Raw genomic sequence first — 14,848 nt, 5'->3', positions numbered from 1 at the left:
ATTTTTATTTGTATTAGCTTGTTGTGTTTAGAGTTGGACTTGTTTGCTTTTTGCCATTCTGTTTTAGACTACTGCTCATTCTTATTCCCTTTAAAAATTTTTTGCCTTTTCATGTTACAGTTTTGTTTGATTTTCATCTTCTTGATTGTTTTGTATATTAAAATTTATATTAAAAATTGTTACCGTTTCAATATTCTTCTCTATTAAAAATTCATCTCGCATAAATCTTGGATATATAATCTTATCTACAAAAATAAAAATTTACACTTGTTTATTTTTTCCATTTACAGAATATAAGAGTTTGAAAAAGTTAAAAGTTCTTTATCTAATTGGGGTTTTCACCAATGGAAGCATTCCATTACTACTAAAATTAGTAGAGGCATTCCCATCGGTTAAGACCTTCGTTCTACTAGGGAATTACTTAAACAAGACTATGACTACTCAAGATCAAGGTAAGTCATTAATTTATTCCAAAAGGACTAAAAATTAGTAGATGTTTGTTGATTAACATCTAATAATGCCTCCATGCTATGATTACTCAGAATTGCATGTGTGGAGCAATGTGGAGGAAATATTTCTAGACGGTTCTTATCTCAACAACAACATTTTGCAAAGCATTGGAGTATTCACTTCTCTTAAAACTTTGTCTTTATCTGGCTGTGGACTCATGGGTTCCTTGCCTAATCAAGGTAAATTAAAGACTACATAATTTCTCCAATATAACTTACAGAATACATCTCTTTCTAATAATCCTTTATTCTATTTCTTTTATCTAATATCTCCTATATAATTTGACATGGAAATTAAAATTTAATTAGAATTTCTTCCATGAATTTATAAAATTTTCAGGTTGGTGTGATTTAAAGAACCTTGAAAAGTTGGACATCAAAGAGAATGCATTTGAGGGGATACTTCCTTATTGTTTGGGTAACTTGACATCTCTTCTTGAGTTAGATATCTCCGACAATCAATTTACTGGAAATTTGACTCATTTAGCAAATCTTTCATCACTTAGATCTGTCACCCTTTCAAGAAATCGTTGTCAAATTTCAATGCCATTCCTATCACTTGCAAACCTTCCAAATCTCAAGTTTCTCTTGGCTGATGAAAACAATATAGTAATGGAACCTAATTCCTTTCATACTTCAATTCCAAAGTTTCAACTAAATGTTTTCAGCTTGTCAAAGTGTACAACAGATAAAGGACTTAGCCTACAACCTCCTAAGTTCCTTTATTACCAATATGACTTGGGATATGTTGATCTTTCCTATAACTATTTCAGTGAAACAGTCCCGTTATGGTTGTTAGAAAATAACACAAAATTAGAAAATCTCTTCTTGTTGGGCAATTCTTTCACCGGTCCTCTCTTGTTACCACAACTTCCTAATCCTAAAGTGTCTGTAATTGACATATCTAAAAACAAATTACAAGGCCAAATTCCGACAAATATATGTTCAACTTTTCCAAATTTGGAATGGTTATTGTTATCTAAGAATGCCTTTGAAGGTAATATCCCTCCTTGTTTAAGTGGCATGGACACTTTATCATTTTTAGACCTATCGGACAATCATTTGTCTGGAAGATTACCAGAAGAGTTGATCATGGGAAGTTCATTAGATATTCTTAGGCTATCAAACAACAACCTAAGTGGAAAGATTGTTCCTATGATGTTCAACACAAGCAAGTTGTCAAATTTGTATTTGGATGGCAATAATTTTACCGGAGAGATTCCTGATATTGATGTCTCTGCTTCTGATTTGTCATATTCATCACTAGAGGATATTGATCTCAGTAATAACAGTTTTAATGGAAAGCTCCCAAGATGGATAGGGAATGTACCGCATTTGAAGAGATTGGCTTTGTCCAACAATCATTTCGAAGGTTCTATTCCAATGGAATTGTGCAACTTGTATAAGCTTGAATTTTTGGAGCTTTCTCAAAACAATTTATCTGGCTCTATTCCTTCTTGTTTCAATCCACCATATTTGAGACATGTCCACGTGAAGAGAAACAGACTAAGTGGTCCATTGACACTTGTTTTTAGTAGCTCTGCATTAGTGACATTAGATCTTAGAGGGAACAATTTGACCGGTAATATTCCAAAAAGGATTGGCACATTTTCTGCTTTAAGCGTCCTTCTTTTGAAAGATAATCATTTAAACGGTGAAATTCCAGTTCAATTATGCAAGTTGTATTCATTGAGCATCATAGATCTTTCTGGAAATATGTTTTCTGGTCCTATACCTTCTTGTTTGGGCAATTTAACTCTGGCAATGCAAGAGGAGAAGTCTCGCATGGATGATTATTTTTATATAGCAAATCGAATACAGCATCTACTAGTACCAATAGACATTTGGTTTGATTTATCACATGTTTTTCCTAGTAGCAGCATGAAAGAATGGATAGAGTTTACAACAAAGAGTGTGTCCTACTCATACGGTGGTGACATTCTTAAGTACATGTCTGGGATTGATTTATCTTGTAACAGGTTAACTGGGCAAATCCCAGTGGAACTGGGAAACCTGAGTGAAATCCGTTCGTTAAACTTGTCACACAATAACTTAGTCGGAGTTATACCTTCATCATTTTCACAACTTAAGCAAATTGAGAGTTTGGACCTTTCTTACAACAACTTGAGTGGGAGAATCCCTATACAGTTGGTTGAGTTGAACTTTCTAGAGGTTTTCAGTGTGGCACACAACAACTTGTCAGGTAGTACTCCAGAACCAAAAGCTCAGTTTGGGACCTTTGATGAAAGCAGTTACGAGGGAAACCCTCTTCTTTGTGGGCCTCCACTGCAAAATAACTGCTCTAAAACTGACTCACCAACAACAGTACCAACTACGGCAGATGATGAAGGAGAAGGTAGTTTCATGGACACATATGTTTTTTGTGTGAGCTTTCTGGTTTCTTATGTAATTGTTTTATTGGTAATTTTTGTTGTTCTATACATAAATCCATATTGGCGACAAGCATGGTTTTCTTTCATTGAGAGTTGCATCACAACTTGTCGCTACTCAGTTGTAGGCAATTTTCTTGAGTTATACATCTTCAAAAGATGTGTTTAGGTGTCATAGGAGCTCTTATGATTTGCCTTTAGTTTGATTGTGGTGAAGATTTGGATAAAGTTTATTTTTGTTGTCAAAAGAAATTTGGTGATTTGATCTTTTAAATGAGGGATTTCTTTTAGCTGATTATTCTGTTAAAATGGTTGTAGAAAGAGTTGTGGATTTGGTTACTCAGATTGCTTAGAAAGAGTACTTTGATGATTTTGCACTTTCAACAGAGCTTTTTGTCTCCGTTGGAACTCTGTTTTTGGTATTTGTTTTGTTTGGAAGGAAGCACTGTCTTTTGGAAATTAGTATTACTTTACAAAATGAGCCAATTCAGCATTGATCGATGAAAATGATCGCAAAATGCATTTATTTTTTTATAGGGTTACAAAATATTCCAAAATAAAAAAAATAATAATAAGTTGATATATCTCATACGCAAGAAAATCCCATCAAATAAATAAATTAAATGCATAATCTTTCAAAGCAATAATAAATATAGGGTGTTAGCTACTGGGACAAGGACTTAGTATAGTTTGTTAATTAATTATTTTATGATTGTAATTTGATTATGATGTAATAATTAATTATATGATATAATACTTGATTATTACTATAAAATTTTTTTAAAAATAATTAAAATTTCTGAATTCATGCTTTGCATGGTTAATTTTTATTTACAGTACTACTTTTTTTGTAACTTAAAATTTGTTAAATGTAAAACTTTTACCATTAAATTTAGTGAAAATACATTTATTTATTTATTAGCAAAGAATATAATTTAAACTTATTTTATTTTATTCTTTTAAAATAATCAAAAATATTTTCAAAATTTTAATTGGATTTATTTTTAGATAATTTTAAAAATATATTCTTTCACATTGATTTGATAATTTTGATGTGTTTTTTTTACAAAAGTCTTATTTTAATTTTTAATGAAAATAATTTAGTAGTAAAAGAGGAAGATTAAAATGTTTTATGTGATTTCATTTAAAAAAATTTTAATTGGATATTTGAATTATAATTTTTTTAATTAATATGATATGCTATTTATTAATCACATGTCATTATTTAAAACTTATAAGATTAAAAGTAAATATCAAATTAATTAATAAATATATAATTTAAATTATTAAAAAAATTTAAATTCAAATATTTAGTTTTTAATATTTAACTTAAAAATCTATTCATATATTGAAAATAAACCCCTAAAAAATGATCAAACTACCCCTCTCTTGGTTTGATAAGAATTTGATATATAACCAAATTGATTATTTTGCCTTCATACCATAATTAAAAAATATCTTTTTCTTTTATAATTATTTACTATAATACTCCATATCATAATTATAGAAATATTCTTCTCTTAAATTAATTATTATACTCTCATATCATAATAAAGAAAATACACATTCTTTTATAATTATTTATTATAATATCCTGTACCATAATTACAAAAATACCCCTACCACAAATGGCAAAAAATTACTATAATGCCTTTCAAATGGAAATGCTTTTATGAGTACTTCCTAAGAAGTTAACATGTGGTATTTTGTTTCAAAATTACTATAACACATCTATTAAATTATATATTAATTTTTAACATAACATAAAATTAATCACATATTAAAGTATTAAAATATCATTACAATTGGTTTATAAAAATTTGACATGTGATATTTTATTTAAAAATTACTATAATATCATTATTAAATTACATATGAAATTTTAACATCATATAAAATTAACTACATACTAAATTACTAAAATACATTGGCCGTTGCTTAATAAAAATTTGACATGTGAAATTTTGTTTTAAATTCACTATAATAACCCTATTAAATTCTTATTAAATGTTAAATAACATATTAAAATAATTCCCGTAGAAATTGTTATAACACCGCTTTGTTTATTTGATGTGATTTTGATATGTATCTAAATTTATTATAATGCTTTTTCATTATAATTAAGAAAATACCTTTTTTTTTATAATTAGTCAAAATTATGACAATGCCCTTCTACCATAATTACAGAAATACCAAAATTACTATTATGTCATGCTATTAATTACAAAAATACTCCTTATTATATTTAATCAAAATTACTATAATACCCCTAATCCACGCCTACTTCACTGGATCCTTTTTCCCATTTAAAGCATCAATCTATTTTGGTATCATTAATTATTTTCTTATCGTCAAGGTTTACCTTTGGTTTTTCTGGAGGATCCAATACCAAAGTGGTACCATGATACTAGGATAAAAGGCTTATTGCAAGTAGAATATCGAATTATAATGTGGCTCTCTGAAATCCCTGTCCTTCCCTCCCAGGATTTAGAAGTGATAAAATCCATGTAGCGCTTCCCGGAATTGAAATCTTCTGGTGAAGTATTACTTAGCCGTGCTAACTGAAGTCTTCCAACATTTGCTTTCCTTATGTGGGAACTAAGCTAAATAGAGAACTCAATTATTTTGTTTGCTTAGAATGGCAAGGTTATTTTCTAAAACCTTCTAAAAAATTGAGGTGATAGAGGCAAAGCAGCTTAGAAGATTTGAGGTAGAATAAAAAATGAGAGAAGAGTGAGCTTACCACTATGAATGCAAAAATTCACCTGTGGCTGTGTTTATTCTAAACCTTTTAGCCTTTGTTATGTGTGCTTGATCGTCAATGATGAATTATTACCTTCTTCCTTTATCCTTTTTCAGGGTCTGTTTTTATTTTTTTTATTTGGTATCAATGTAAATGATTGTTGATAAGCTGGCTGGCATTTTTCTTGATCCCTCTACCGTTTCGCTTAGGGTAATTGTACTTTGTAATAATAATAATAATTTTTAATTATTGACCGTAGTTGAAAGTAGGCGGTATGAACTTTACCAACACGGTATGCTATTCTTGTAGTCTATGAATTTTAAATTGGGTTGAAGTTCAACTCATGTCTTATGTTCTTTTTTCTGTTAGTTAAAAGAAAAGGGAAAAAGGAAAAGCCAGTTATGTTATTGATAATCTTTTTATGTTGTCCAGTTGGTAAAAGAGAATTCAGTTGAGAATAATATGGTCATTACATGTATGTTACAGGTTTTGGAAATCATTTAACCTGAAATGCCTGTATATATGGTGTTGCAACGTGGATATCCACCAACATCGACAGGTCCTAAGCCGAGCAAACTACTGCAAAAGAATAATGTAGTGATAACAACTTCAAGTTGTGATCTGTATTTTCAGTTGCGAGGCTTGCGTGATGGTGTCTCAACTCTCTCAACTAAGTTTTGCAGACCCTTAGTCAATTGCTGGGTCGATTGGAATGGAATTGGGCAAGAGGGGAGTTTGCAAATTCCAACAGTGGCACTTTCCAAGAGATGGTTTTGAGAACCAAACTCAGGTAAGTGATGGCTATTGGGTTGAACATTCCATTAGATTTGGGTTTCAGCGGTATTCTAGCCTTTCGTCTTCTCAATACAATCTATTTGATCCATTTTTAACAAAAATAACAATACCTTACGAAGAGGCTATTTTTTACAAATATAACATTGTCTTACAAATAGAGTTGTGCATGAATAAGTTGATCAAATAAAATAAAATTCGATTGATACTTTTAAATAGAATTGACAATTTATATTATTGTATTATGTAAAATATTATATTTATATCATATTTATATGAAAATAATATATTACAATTTTAGGAAAACATAAAATATAATTTTTTAATTTTATTAAATTTATTTATAATTTTTTAAAAAAATTTAAATAATATTATTTTTATATCTTTTTGTTGTATCATATGACAAATTTACTTTTAAGTTTAGGATCCATCTGACCCATCTATTTACATCCAAATCAATCATTTTTACTGTTTAAAAATATTTTAAAAAATTTTATATTAATAATTTTAATATGTTCTAAAATATTTGAATTTTAAATTAAATAAAAATTATTTATTACCGTAACAATAATCCATTATTGCCCAAAAGAAAAAAAAAACCCAGACCTAATCAAGTAAAACCTGACCCTTAAAATCCAACTCCAATAAAATCCGATTAGAAATTAAACTGTCATTTTATACCAAAAGGTTTGTCTTGCAAAGTTTAGTTCGGTTTTTTACAACTTCATTGTCATGTAACATTTATACACAACAATCTAATTTCCCTATCTTCTCAATTTATATTCTCACCAAAAAAACATATATTAAAACAAATCCAGAAAGGGAACCATCCGAACCTGAATTTTTACTGTAACATCAAACAATCTGCTCCTTAGAAATCAACTCTAGGCTTGATTTCGTAACAACCAAACTGTGATCCTTTTTTAAGGCTTTATGAAAGGTGCTTGGTCAAAAATTTGCACCCGGGTCGTGTGTGAAGAATTATAAGTTGTCCATTTACACTGTAATTAACTAATTAAGTTTACCTTCGTAAATCAAAATTCATGAATTCATAAATTCTGAAGATTGGACAGTCCTCATAAGCTCCTTCAAATTTGCGAGCACATGTCGCGGTCCTAAGCTCTTGATGCCGATGAAATTCAAAAGTTGCTCTATATTCTGAAAACACAGGGAAGACTTTTGTGAATTCATTTCAAAATGAATATTTGAAAAAATATATATAATTAAAATGTCATGCATCTCAACAAACATTTTTTTGTACAAAAAAAAAAAACCTGTAGCCTAAAAATAGAGAAAGAACTTGTAGGTACTAAAATTTGAATCTCATATCTGTTAAATGTCGCTTATGACTGCATAAACCAATTGATTTAACTCAAGAAACATTTTGCAAAAAGGAACATTGACTAACTCTTAAAACATTAGTACAACGAATTAAGACAAGGATGAATGCTAGCTTGACCCATTGAGATTTGTCACGCACCCATACATTCATATGAATATGAAGTTGGTCACAAATATACATTTCTAACCCATTTGCAGTATGTTGGCCTTCTATGCTTCTCAGATAACAAAATTTAACATTAATATTTCAAGATTCCTTAACAGATAATTATAAGGTTAGTATGTGTTAGTCTCATTTGAGAAGTATCCACTCTTTCTCTACTTTTGTTCTTCCTTACAAACCCCTTTTAACCTAAAAATGATATTTGGCCTTAACCATATTCAGTAAAATATAAATAGACCATGGAGACAAGCAACTTAATCTGGTCTACCAATGATTGACTGAACTCCCTCCTATATAAGTGTTCAGGTTTAATGCTTGCTATATTTGAAATTGATTAACAACATCATAAAAACTTCAATAGTTAGTTACCATAAAATGGCAATTTCTTTCATTAAAATGTTACAAATATCAGAACAGCTAGAAGATATACAATGGTAAAACAAGTAAACAAGCAGAATGTTACATAGTGGTTTACACTTGATACACTAATGTAACAATTACAAGTGAATTGGGAAAGTATTTCCGATTAAGGAGTTGGGAATAGAATTATTTTATATGACAAAACAAAGATTAAAATTTTAAGAGAAGGGGACATAAGAGGAGAAAGAGAAGGGACCAAAATTGGAAACTCAAATAATTTGCATGTTTCCCAATTAGCCTTTTGATAATTTAGGAGACAGGAGATTTTGAGTGCTATTGGATGTAAGGTCTGACCATCATCATGGTTTTTCCTATTTAGTGAATAATCCTATATCAGACATTTAAGAATAAGGACTGAGCAAATTAAAATTCATTGATGTGCAAGAATTAGATTATTAGAACAAACAGTAAACTTAGAAAAGATAAACCACATAGAAAGTTAGAAGCAGTGCAAACTTATTACAATAATGCAAGTGGATTATAAGTGAGCATTTCTCCTTAAGGAATTTGCAACTAAGGCATTATAAACAAAAGAGAAGAAAAGAATAAACTTCTGGAAAGAATTTTCAAAGTAGGGAAACAAGGGAAGAGGAAGAGAAAGGGCCAGAAACTGGAAAAACAAAAGTTTGGTCATTACCTTTCCCATTTAGATGTTTAGCAGAGTTATGGGGAATGGGATTTGAGTGCCAGACCTCTTTTAGACGTAAGGTGCGGCTATTATCACATTTTTCAAATCTGTTGATAATCCTTCATCTCATCTCATAGTTAAAAATAAGGATTTCATGTTACATTCTGATAGAGCTGGTGACATTTATAGATTGTCTTAAGAGCCTATTCCCTGAAACTGGATGAAATTAAATACAAAATCTACGGACTTTTCAACCATGATGATGAATCTTGATTAGCCACCGCCAACAACATAATATGACTTGTAAAGGCCGAAAACAAACAAGCACTCTTTTTCAAAGCTGTGGATGCACAGCATCTTATAGTAACTGTAAAGGACAAGCAAACTTTGAAGAGGTTTGAATCCAATAACATACATAAAAAAATGCAAAAGAAGAATAATTCACCAAAAAAATGATAGCATTTGAAAACTCACCTTGTTCAACAAGAATACTGCATATGCTGCTTTTGTTGTGTCTTGACCTTCTAAAAACAATGGAAATTCTGCAGGCTTTACATTTGCAGAAAGTGATGTATTCCATGACAAATCAGAAGATGTAGGCTCTACTGAAGGCGCATGGTTGTTAATGTATGAGTGGGAACCACCCAAGCGCAGAGGATAACGTAAGGGAACTTGTAAATAGGATGCAATTAGTGAAACAGCCTGTAAATGAAGAATTAGCGAGAAACAAGAAAGAATAATTAGGTATAATTAAAATTATTGCCTCAGCAAGAGAAACAAGCTATCAAGACTGTGCCCAAGATACTATATTTCCATTTAAGCAACATAAAATAACAGCATTATCCTTGAGCAACAAGGGATTGTAGGTGGTATATACAAAACTTGATGCCTATAGCTTGATATTATCAGAAAACAAATTCAGTAATAAAGGATAACTTTATATTAACCAAAGGAATAGAACTCACATGTCCAACATATCCTAAGGCAGTTGCAGATCTCTGAACCTCCTTTTTGCCAGTGAAAAAACTCATCTTTGTAAAAGGAAGCATGGCGAGATTCAGACCTAAAATCATCAAGGATCCTTGGTTAATGGGCTTAGATACAGAAGAATTCCTTGGTGAAGACAACAACAAAAGGAACTTGGCATCAGCATCAACAAAAGGAACTTAGATACAGAATATTCAATTAAATATAATGTAAGTACAAGATATCCAAAACTCCATAATATCTAAAACCCGAAACTATTAGCACGTTACCTAGTGTACTACTGCTTGGATAGGATTCAAGTTCTTGCTCTTGTGTGGATCCAACCAAGATTTTTACGGGATAGAGCAATGAAACTTGTGATACCATATATTGTTGCCTTGCTCGAAGCTTCCTATGCACATTTTTTAGCTTAATGTCCCTTTCTTCAGTGAGTAATCCATTTGATTCCTGTAATAAAATCGTCAGACAATCAATCATGCAATTTATGAAATAGTACTGAATATATGAAAAAGAAGGGAAAGAAATAAGAGCACAAGAAGGGAATAATCCCCGACTATTTCAAGGAATTTATAGAATGAGAATCCTTCCCATCTAATCCCCCCCATGCACCTCTACCCAGGGTGTAAGGGGGGAAGAGAGAGAGGATTTCTTGCATTAGAGGGGAGAATATCTAACATCTAAAGCTAAATAAGCAAATAACTTCTAAATTATCATATATTAAACCTTCCTCAAAACATCAAATGAAATTCCAAAGATAACTGACATTTCAAGTGAGAACAAAAATATTTCACCTGCAATTGCTTCTTTGCTACAGAAAGAGAGATACCAGCAACCAACAGTGATTCACTTCAGCACTAAGCATTTCCTCCTGTTTTTTAGCATCCTCTGTTGCAACCATGCAACGAGTTAACATGTTTCCCATAACTAATTTTCTTGCATCTAGTCTTTCACGCATTACCTCCAGCTCATTCAGTTGATTCAATGACTCAGTTTTGACCTGCACAGCATTTTCCCATGCGCTAATCAGCAGGCCAATTAATTAGGTCCAATATATCCCACCAAAAGAGATTGAGAGAAGATGCTAAAAAATTTCGTGCAGACAAAACAATATCAAATTACAAACTCCATCTGTTCCTTCAACTGTTGTATGTCTTTCTTAATTCAACTTTTTAGATCTCCTAATATTTAATGAAAAAAGGAAAATGCAAATGCAATGCGTTATCCACTTTTCAATGGTATGTTTGAATTACAATATAAAACAATTTAAGGGACCTAAAAAACAGAGAAGTGGAAAGAAAAGATAAAAGGGAAGAAAAGAAATTAAATGGAAGCAATATATAAATCTGGTACAAATGGCAACAAACCTTGGAATAAAAGGGCTGTGGGCCAATTAAGTGAAGGCATCCAGCCAAATTCAATATTTAAGATTTTGTTAAGGAAAAAGTTCAATTATCCAAGGCAATTCTCTTCTCTTTTCTTCCGATAAAGCTTAAGTGATAATTCTTCTTTCTCCTATTCTTGGTGAAACATTTATACAACCCAACAGAAATCATAGTACTCCAAACTAAAATTAGTGGCTCTACCAATTTCACCATCTACACTGTCCAACCAAGTTGACAATTTAAGTGAAGACACCAGAAGTGAAGACCCCAGAAATCTATTTTCTTCGCTGCTCTAGGGCTAAGAGCCTATCAGCTGTCAAACACAGCTAATAAAAGTCCAGTGGGAAAAAAATTATATATACAGAAAACTATAACTTCATCCTACCATCTTTCAAAATAACAACATTGAGCATAAAACTAAAATGATTCCATATTATGGTTCCTTTCCCACCTAAAACTCCTTAGAAAATTTACTGCACCTTACTACATCTAGAATCCATAAAACCTCTAAATTTTTATTTCTCTAGTTGATCCCACTGCTTTAGAAACTTTTCTTCTTCTATTCTTTTTCTTTTTCCTTGGGAAAACAATTAACATAAAAACTGAATTACTACTCCAAAGTTCTACAAATTCAGCAATGCGCATTTATCTTTCACACAATCCACTACCAGTCAACAAACAAAATCCCAAATTTCCTTTCCCATTAAAACCCCTATTTCTCTCTTCAAATTCAGGTTACAAACAAAAAATTCGAAACTGATGCACTAAAAACAACATAATTCTCCCAAATAATATATTTTTTAACCAAATTTTAATCAGAAAACGCCTTACCTGAATAAGTGACTGGAGTTTTTCTTGAAGACTTTTCTTCTTATCATTGGATTCTTTAAGGGCAGAAGTTAAACTCCACAATCTAGCAAGCTTATGCTCGAAATCTTCCCATTCAATTACTAGCACATCTTCTTCTGCTGCATTGATTTCCTTCGGGTCGATAATTAGGGTTTTGTCTCGGTCCCGTTGTTCTGGATTTCCATGAAAGAATTGAAGAGGAAAGCTCTCGATTTTGGGAGTTTAAGAAGAAGCCATAGGTCGACCTCATCGTACAACGTCTCGCCGGATTAGAGTTGTTTTTTTTTTTATTGTTTTAGTTTCATGACAATCGAATCATATTGTCGGGAAAAATTATTTTCCAGGGATCATTTTCACCGGAAATTGCAGGGGTAAAACAAGAAAAGGAATTTTGGGTGTTTTTGTCGGTGGAAAGTCAACGGTTTGACGGTAATATCCCTCCTTGTTTAAGTGGCATGGACACTTTATCATTTTTAGACCTATCGGACACTGGAAGATTATCAGAAGAGTTGATCATGGCAAGTTCATTAGATATTCTTAGGCTATCAAATAACAATCTAAGTGGAAAGATTGTTCCTATGATGTTCAACATAAGCAAGTTGTCAAATTTGTGTTGGCAATAATTTTGCCGGAGAGATTCCTGATATTGATGTCTCTGCTACTGATTGGTCATATTCACCACTAGAGGATATTGATCTCAGTAATAATAGTTTTAATGGAAAGCTCCCAAGATGGATAGGGAATGTATCGCATTTGAAGAGATTGGCTTTGTCCAACAATCATTTCGAAGGTTCTATTCCAACGGAATTGTGCAACTTGTATGAGCTTGAATTTTTGGAGCTTTCTCAAAACAATTTATCTGGCTCTATTCCATCTTGTTTCAATCCACCATATTTGACACATGTCCACGTGAAGAGAAACAGACTAAGTGGTCCATTGACATTTGTTTTTAATAGCTCTGCATTTGTGACATTAGATCTTAGAGGGAATAATTTGACCGGTAATATTCCAAAAAGGATTGGCACATTTTCTGCTTTAAGCGTCCTTCTTTTGAAAGATAATCATTTAAACGGTGAAATTCCAGTTCAATTTTGCAAGTTGTATTCATTGAGCATCATAGATCTTTCTGGAAATATGTTTTCTGGTCCTATACCTTCTTGTTTGGGCAATTTAACTCTAGCAATAAGAGAGGAGAAGTCTTACGTAGATGGTTTTTTGTATATAGCAATACTAATGCAGGATCTACTAGTACCAATAGACATTCGGATTGATTTATCACGTGATTATCCTAGTAGCTACATGGAAGAATGGATAGAGTTTACAACAAAGAGTGTGTCCTACTCATACGGTGGTGATATTCTTGAGTACATGTCTGGGATTGATTTATCTTGTAACAGGTTAACTGGGCAAATCCCGGTGGAACTGGGAAACTTGAGTGAATTCCGTTCGTTAAACTTATCACACAATAACTTAGTCGGAGTTATACCTTCATCATTTTCACAACTTAAGCAAATTGAGAGTTTGGACCTTTCTTACAACAACTTGAGTGGGAGAATCCCTATACAGTTGGTTGAGTTGAACTTTCTAGAGGTTTTCAGTGTGGCACACAACAACTTGTCAGGTAGTACTCAAGAACCAAAAGCTCAGTTTGGGACCTTTGATGAAAGCAGTTACGAGGGAAACCCTCTTCTTTGTGGGCCTCCACTGCAAAATAACTGCTCTAAAACTGACTCACCAACAACAGTACCAACTACGGCAGATGATGAAGGAGAAGGTAGTTTCATGGACACATATGTTTTTTGTGTGAGCTTTCTGGTTTCTTATGTAATTGTTTTATTGGTAATTTTTGTTGTTCTATACATAAATCCATATTGGCGACAAGCATGGTTTTCTTTCATTGAGAGTTGCATCACAACTTGTCGCTACTCAGTTGTAGGCAATTTTCTTGAGTTATACATCTTCAAAAGATGTGTTTAGGTGTCATAGGAGCTCTTATGATTTGCCTTTAGTTTGATTGTGGTGAAGATTTGGATAAAGTTTATTTTTGTTGTCAAAAGAAATTTGGTGATTTGATCTTTTAAATGAGGGATTTCTTTTAGCTGATTATTCTGTTAAAATGGTTGTAGAAAGAGTTGTGGATTTGGTTACTCAGATTGCTTAGAAAGAGTACTTTGATGATTTTGCACTTTCAACAGAGCTTTTTGTCTCCGTTGGAACTCTGTTTTTGGTATTTGTTTTGTTTTGAAGGAAGTTTGTAGCTTTATGTCTTGTTGATTTTATTTTCTATACAAATATTCAATTCTCTATTCTCCATCATCCACAAGTTATTATTAATATCTTTTCCAAGTTATTATTCAAATTGGCAAATTTTTCGTCGTAAGTTTTGACTTAGTTTTGTGCTTCTAGTAAATGATTTTTGGCATAAATTGTAGTGAAGGCAAAGATTGCTGGCTATGGCCTACCAAGAACATTTCTAAAGTTGTATTGGTTGGATTCATTTGTTTTAACCAGATTTTATATCGATCGTAAAAAGCTTTTTCAATTTATTTTCTTTGATGCTTAAAAAATTAGATTTTAAACAAAAACAATACCAGTCGTATGAGTAAGAATTTGAATTTTAAATGAAATACATCACAATAAGTCA

The 14,848-nt window shown here is 31.7% G+C and overlaps 1 protein-coding gene and 2 pseudogenes across 2 annotated transcripts; 2 read left to right on the top strand and 1 right to left on the bottom strand.

The window, feature by feature from the left end:
• Nucleotides 1-964: 964 nt before the first annotated feature.
• Nucleotides 965-3,677, top strand: LOC111279641 (cuscuta receptor 1 pseudogene; annotated as a pseudogene).
• A 3,409-nt stretch (nucleotides 3,678-7,086) lies between these two features.
• LOC111279541 (vacuolar protein sorting 38-like) lies at nucleotides 7,087-12,426 on the bottom strand (annotated as a pseudogene). Its single transcript, XR_016334669.1, has 6 exons — nucleotides 12,187-12,426; nucleotides 10,765-10,970; nucleotides 10,236-10,420; nucleotides 9,952-10,099; nucleotides 9,461-9,688; nucleotides 7,087-7,592 (listed from the first exon to the last, which is right to left on the bottom strand). The product of XR_016334669.1 is annotated as a vacuolar protein sorting 38-like (transcript).
• A 1,051-nt stretch (nucleotides 12,427-13,477) lies between these two features.
• Nucleotides 13,478-14,445, top strand: LOC149511066 (cuscuta receptor 1-like). Its single transcript, XM_089756115.1, has one exon. The coding sequence runs from the start codon at nucleotides 13,504-13,506 to the stop codon at nucleotides 14,179-14,181; it is 678 nt and encodes a 225-aa protein (XP_089612241.1). The 5' UTR covers nucleotides 13,478-13,503; the 3' UTR covers nucleotides 14,182-14,445.
• Nucleotides 14,446-14,848: the final 403 nt, after the last annotated feature.

Source organism: Durio zibethinus, chromosome 27 (genome assembly GCF_047325235.1).
Source record: "Durio zibethinus cultivar Kanyao isolate XHJ-2024 chromosome 27, ASM4732523v1, whole genome shotgun sequence".
In the NCBI taxonomy this organism is placed as follows: domain Eukaryota; kingdom Viridiplantae; phylum Streptophyta; class Magnoliopsida; order Malvales; family Malvaceae; genus Durio; species Durio zibethinus.
Note: the sequence above shows the minus strand (reverse complement) of the source record. Positions and strands in the feature narration are given on the sequence as shown.

Excerpts from the sequence above, each read along its gene's own strand:
- LOC149511066 (XM_089756115.1), top strand. The coding sequence starts at position 13,504 with ATGGAAGAATGGATAGAGTTTACAACAAAGAGTGTGTCCTACTCATAC.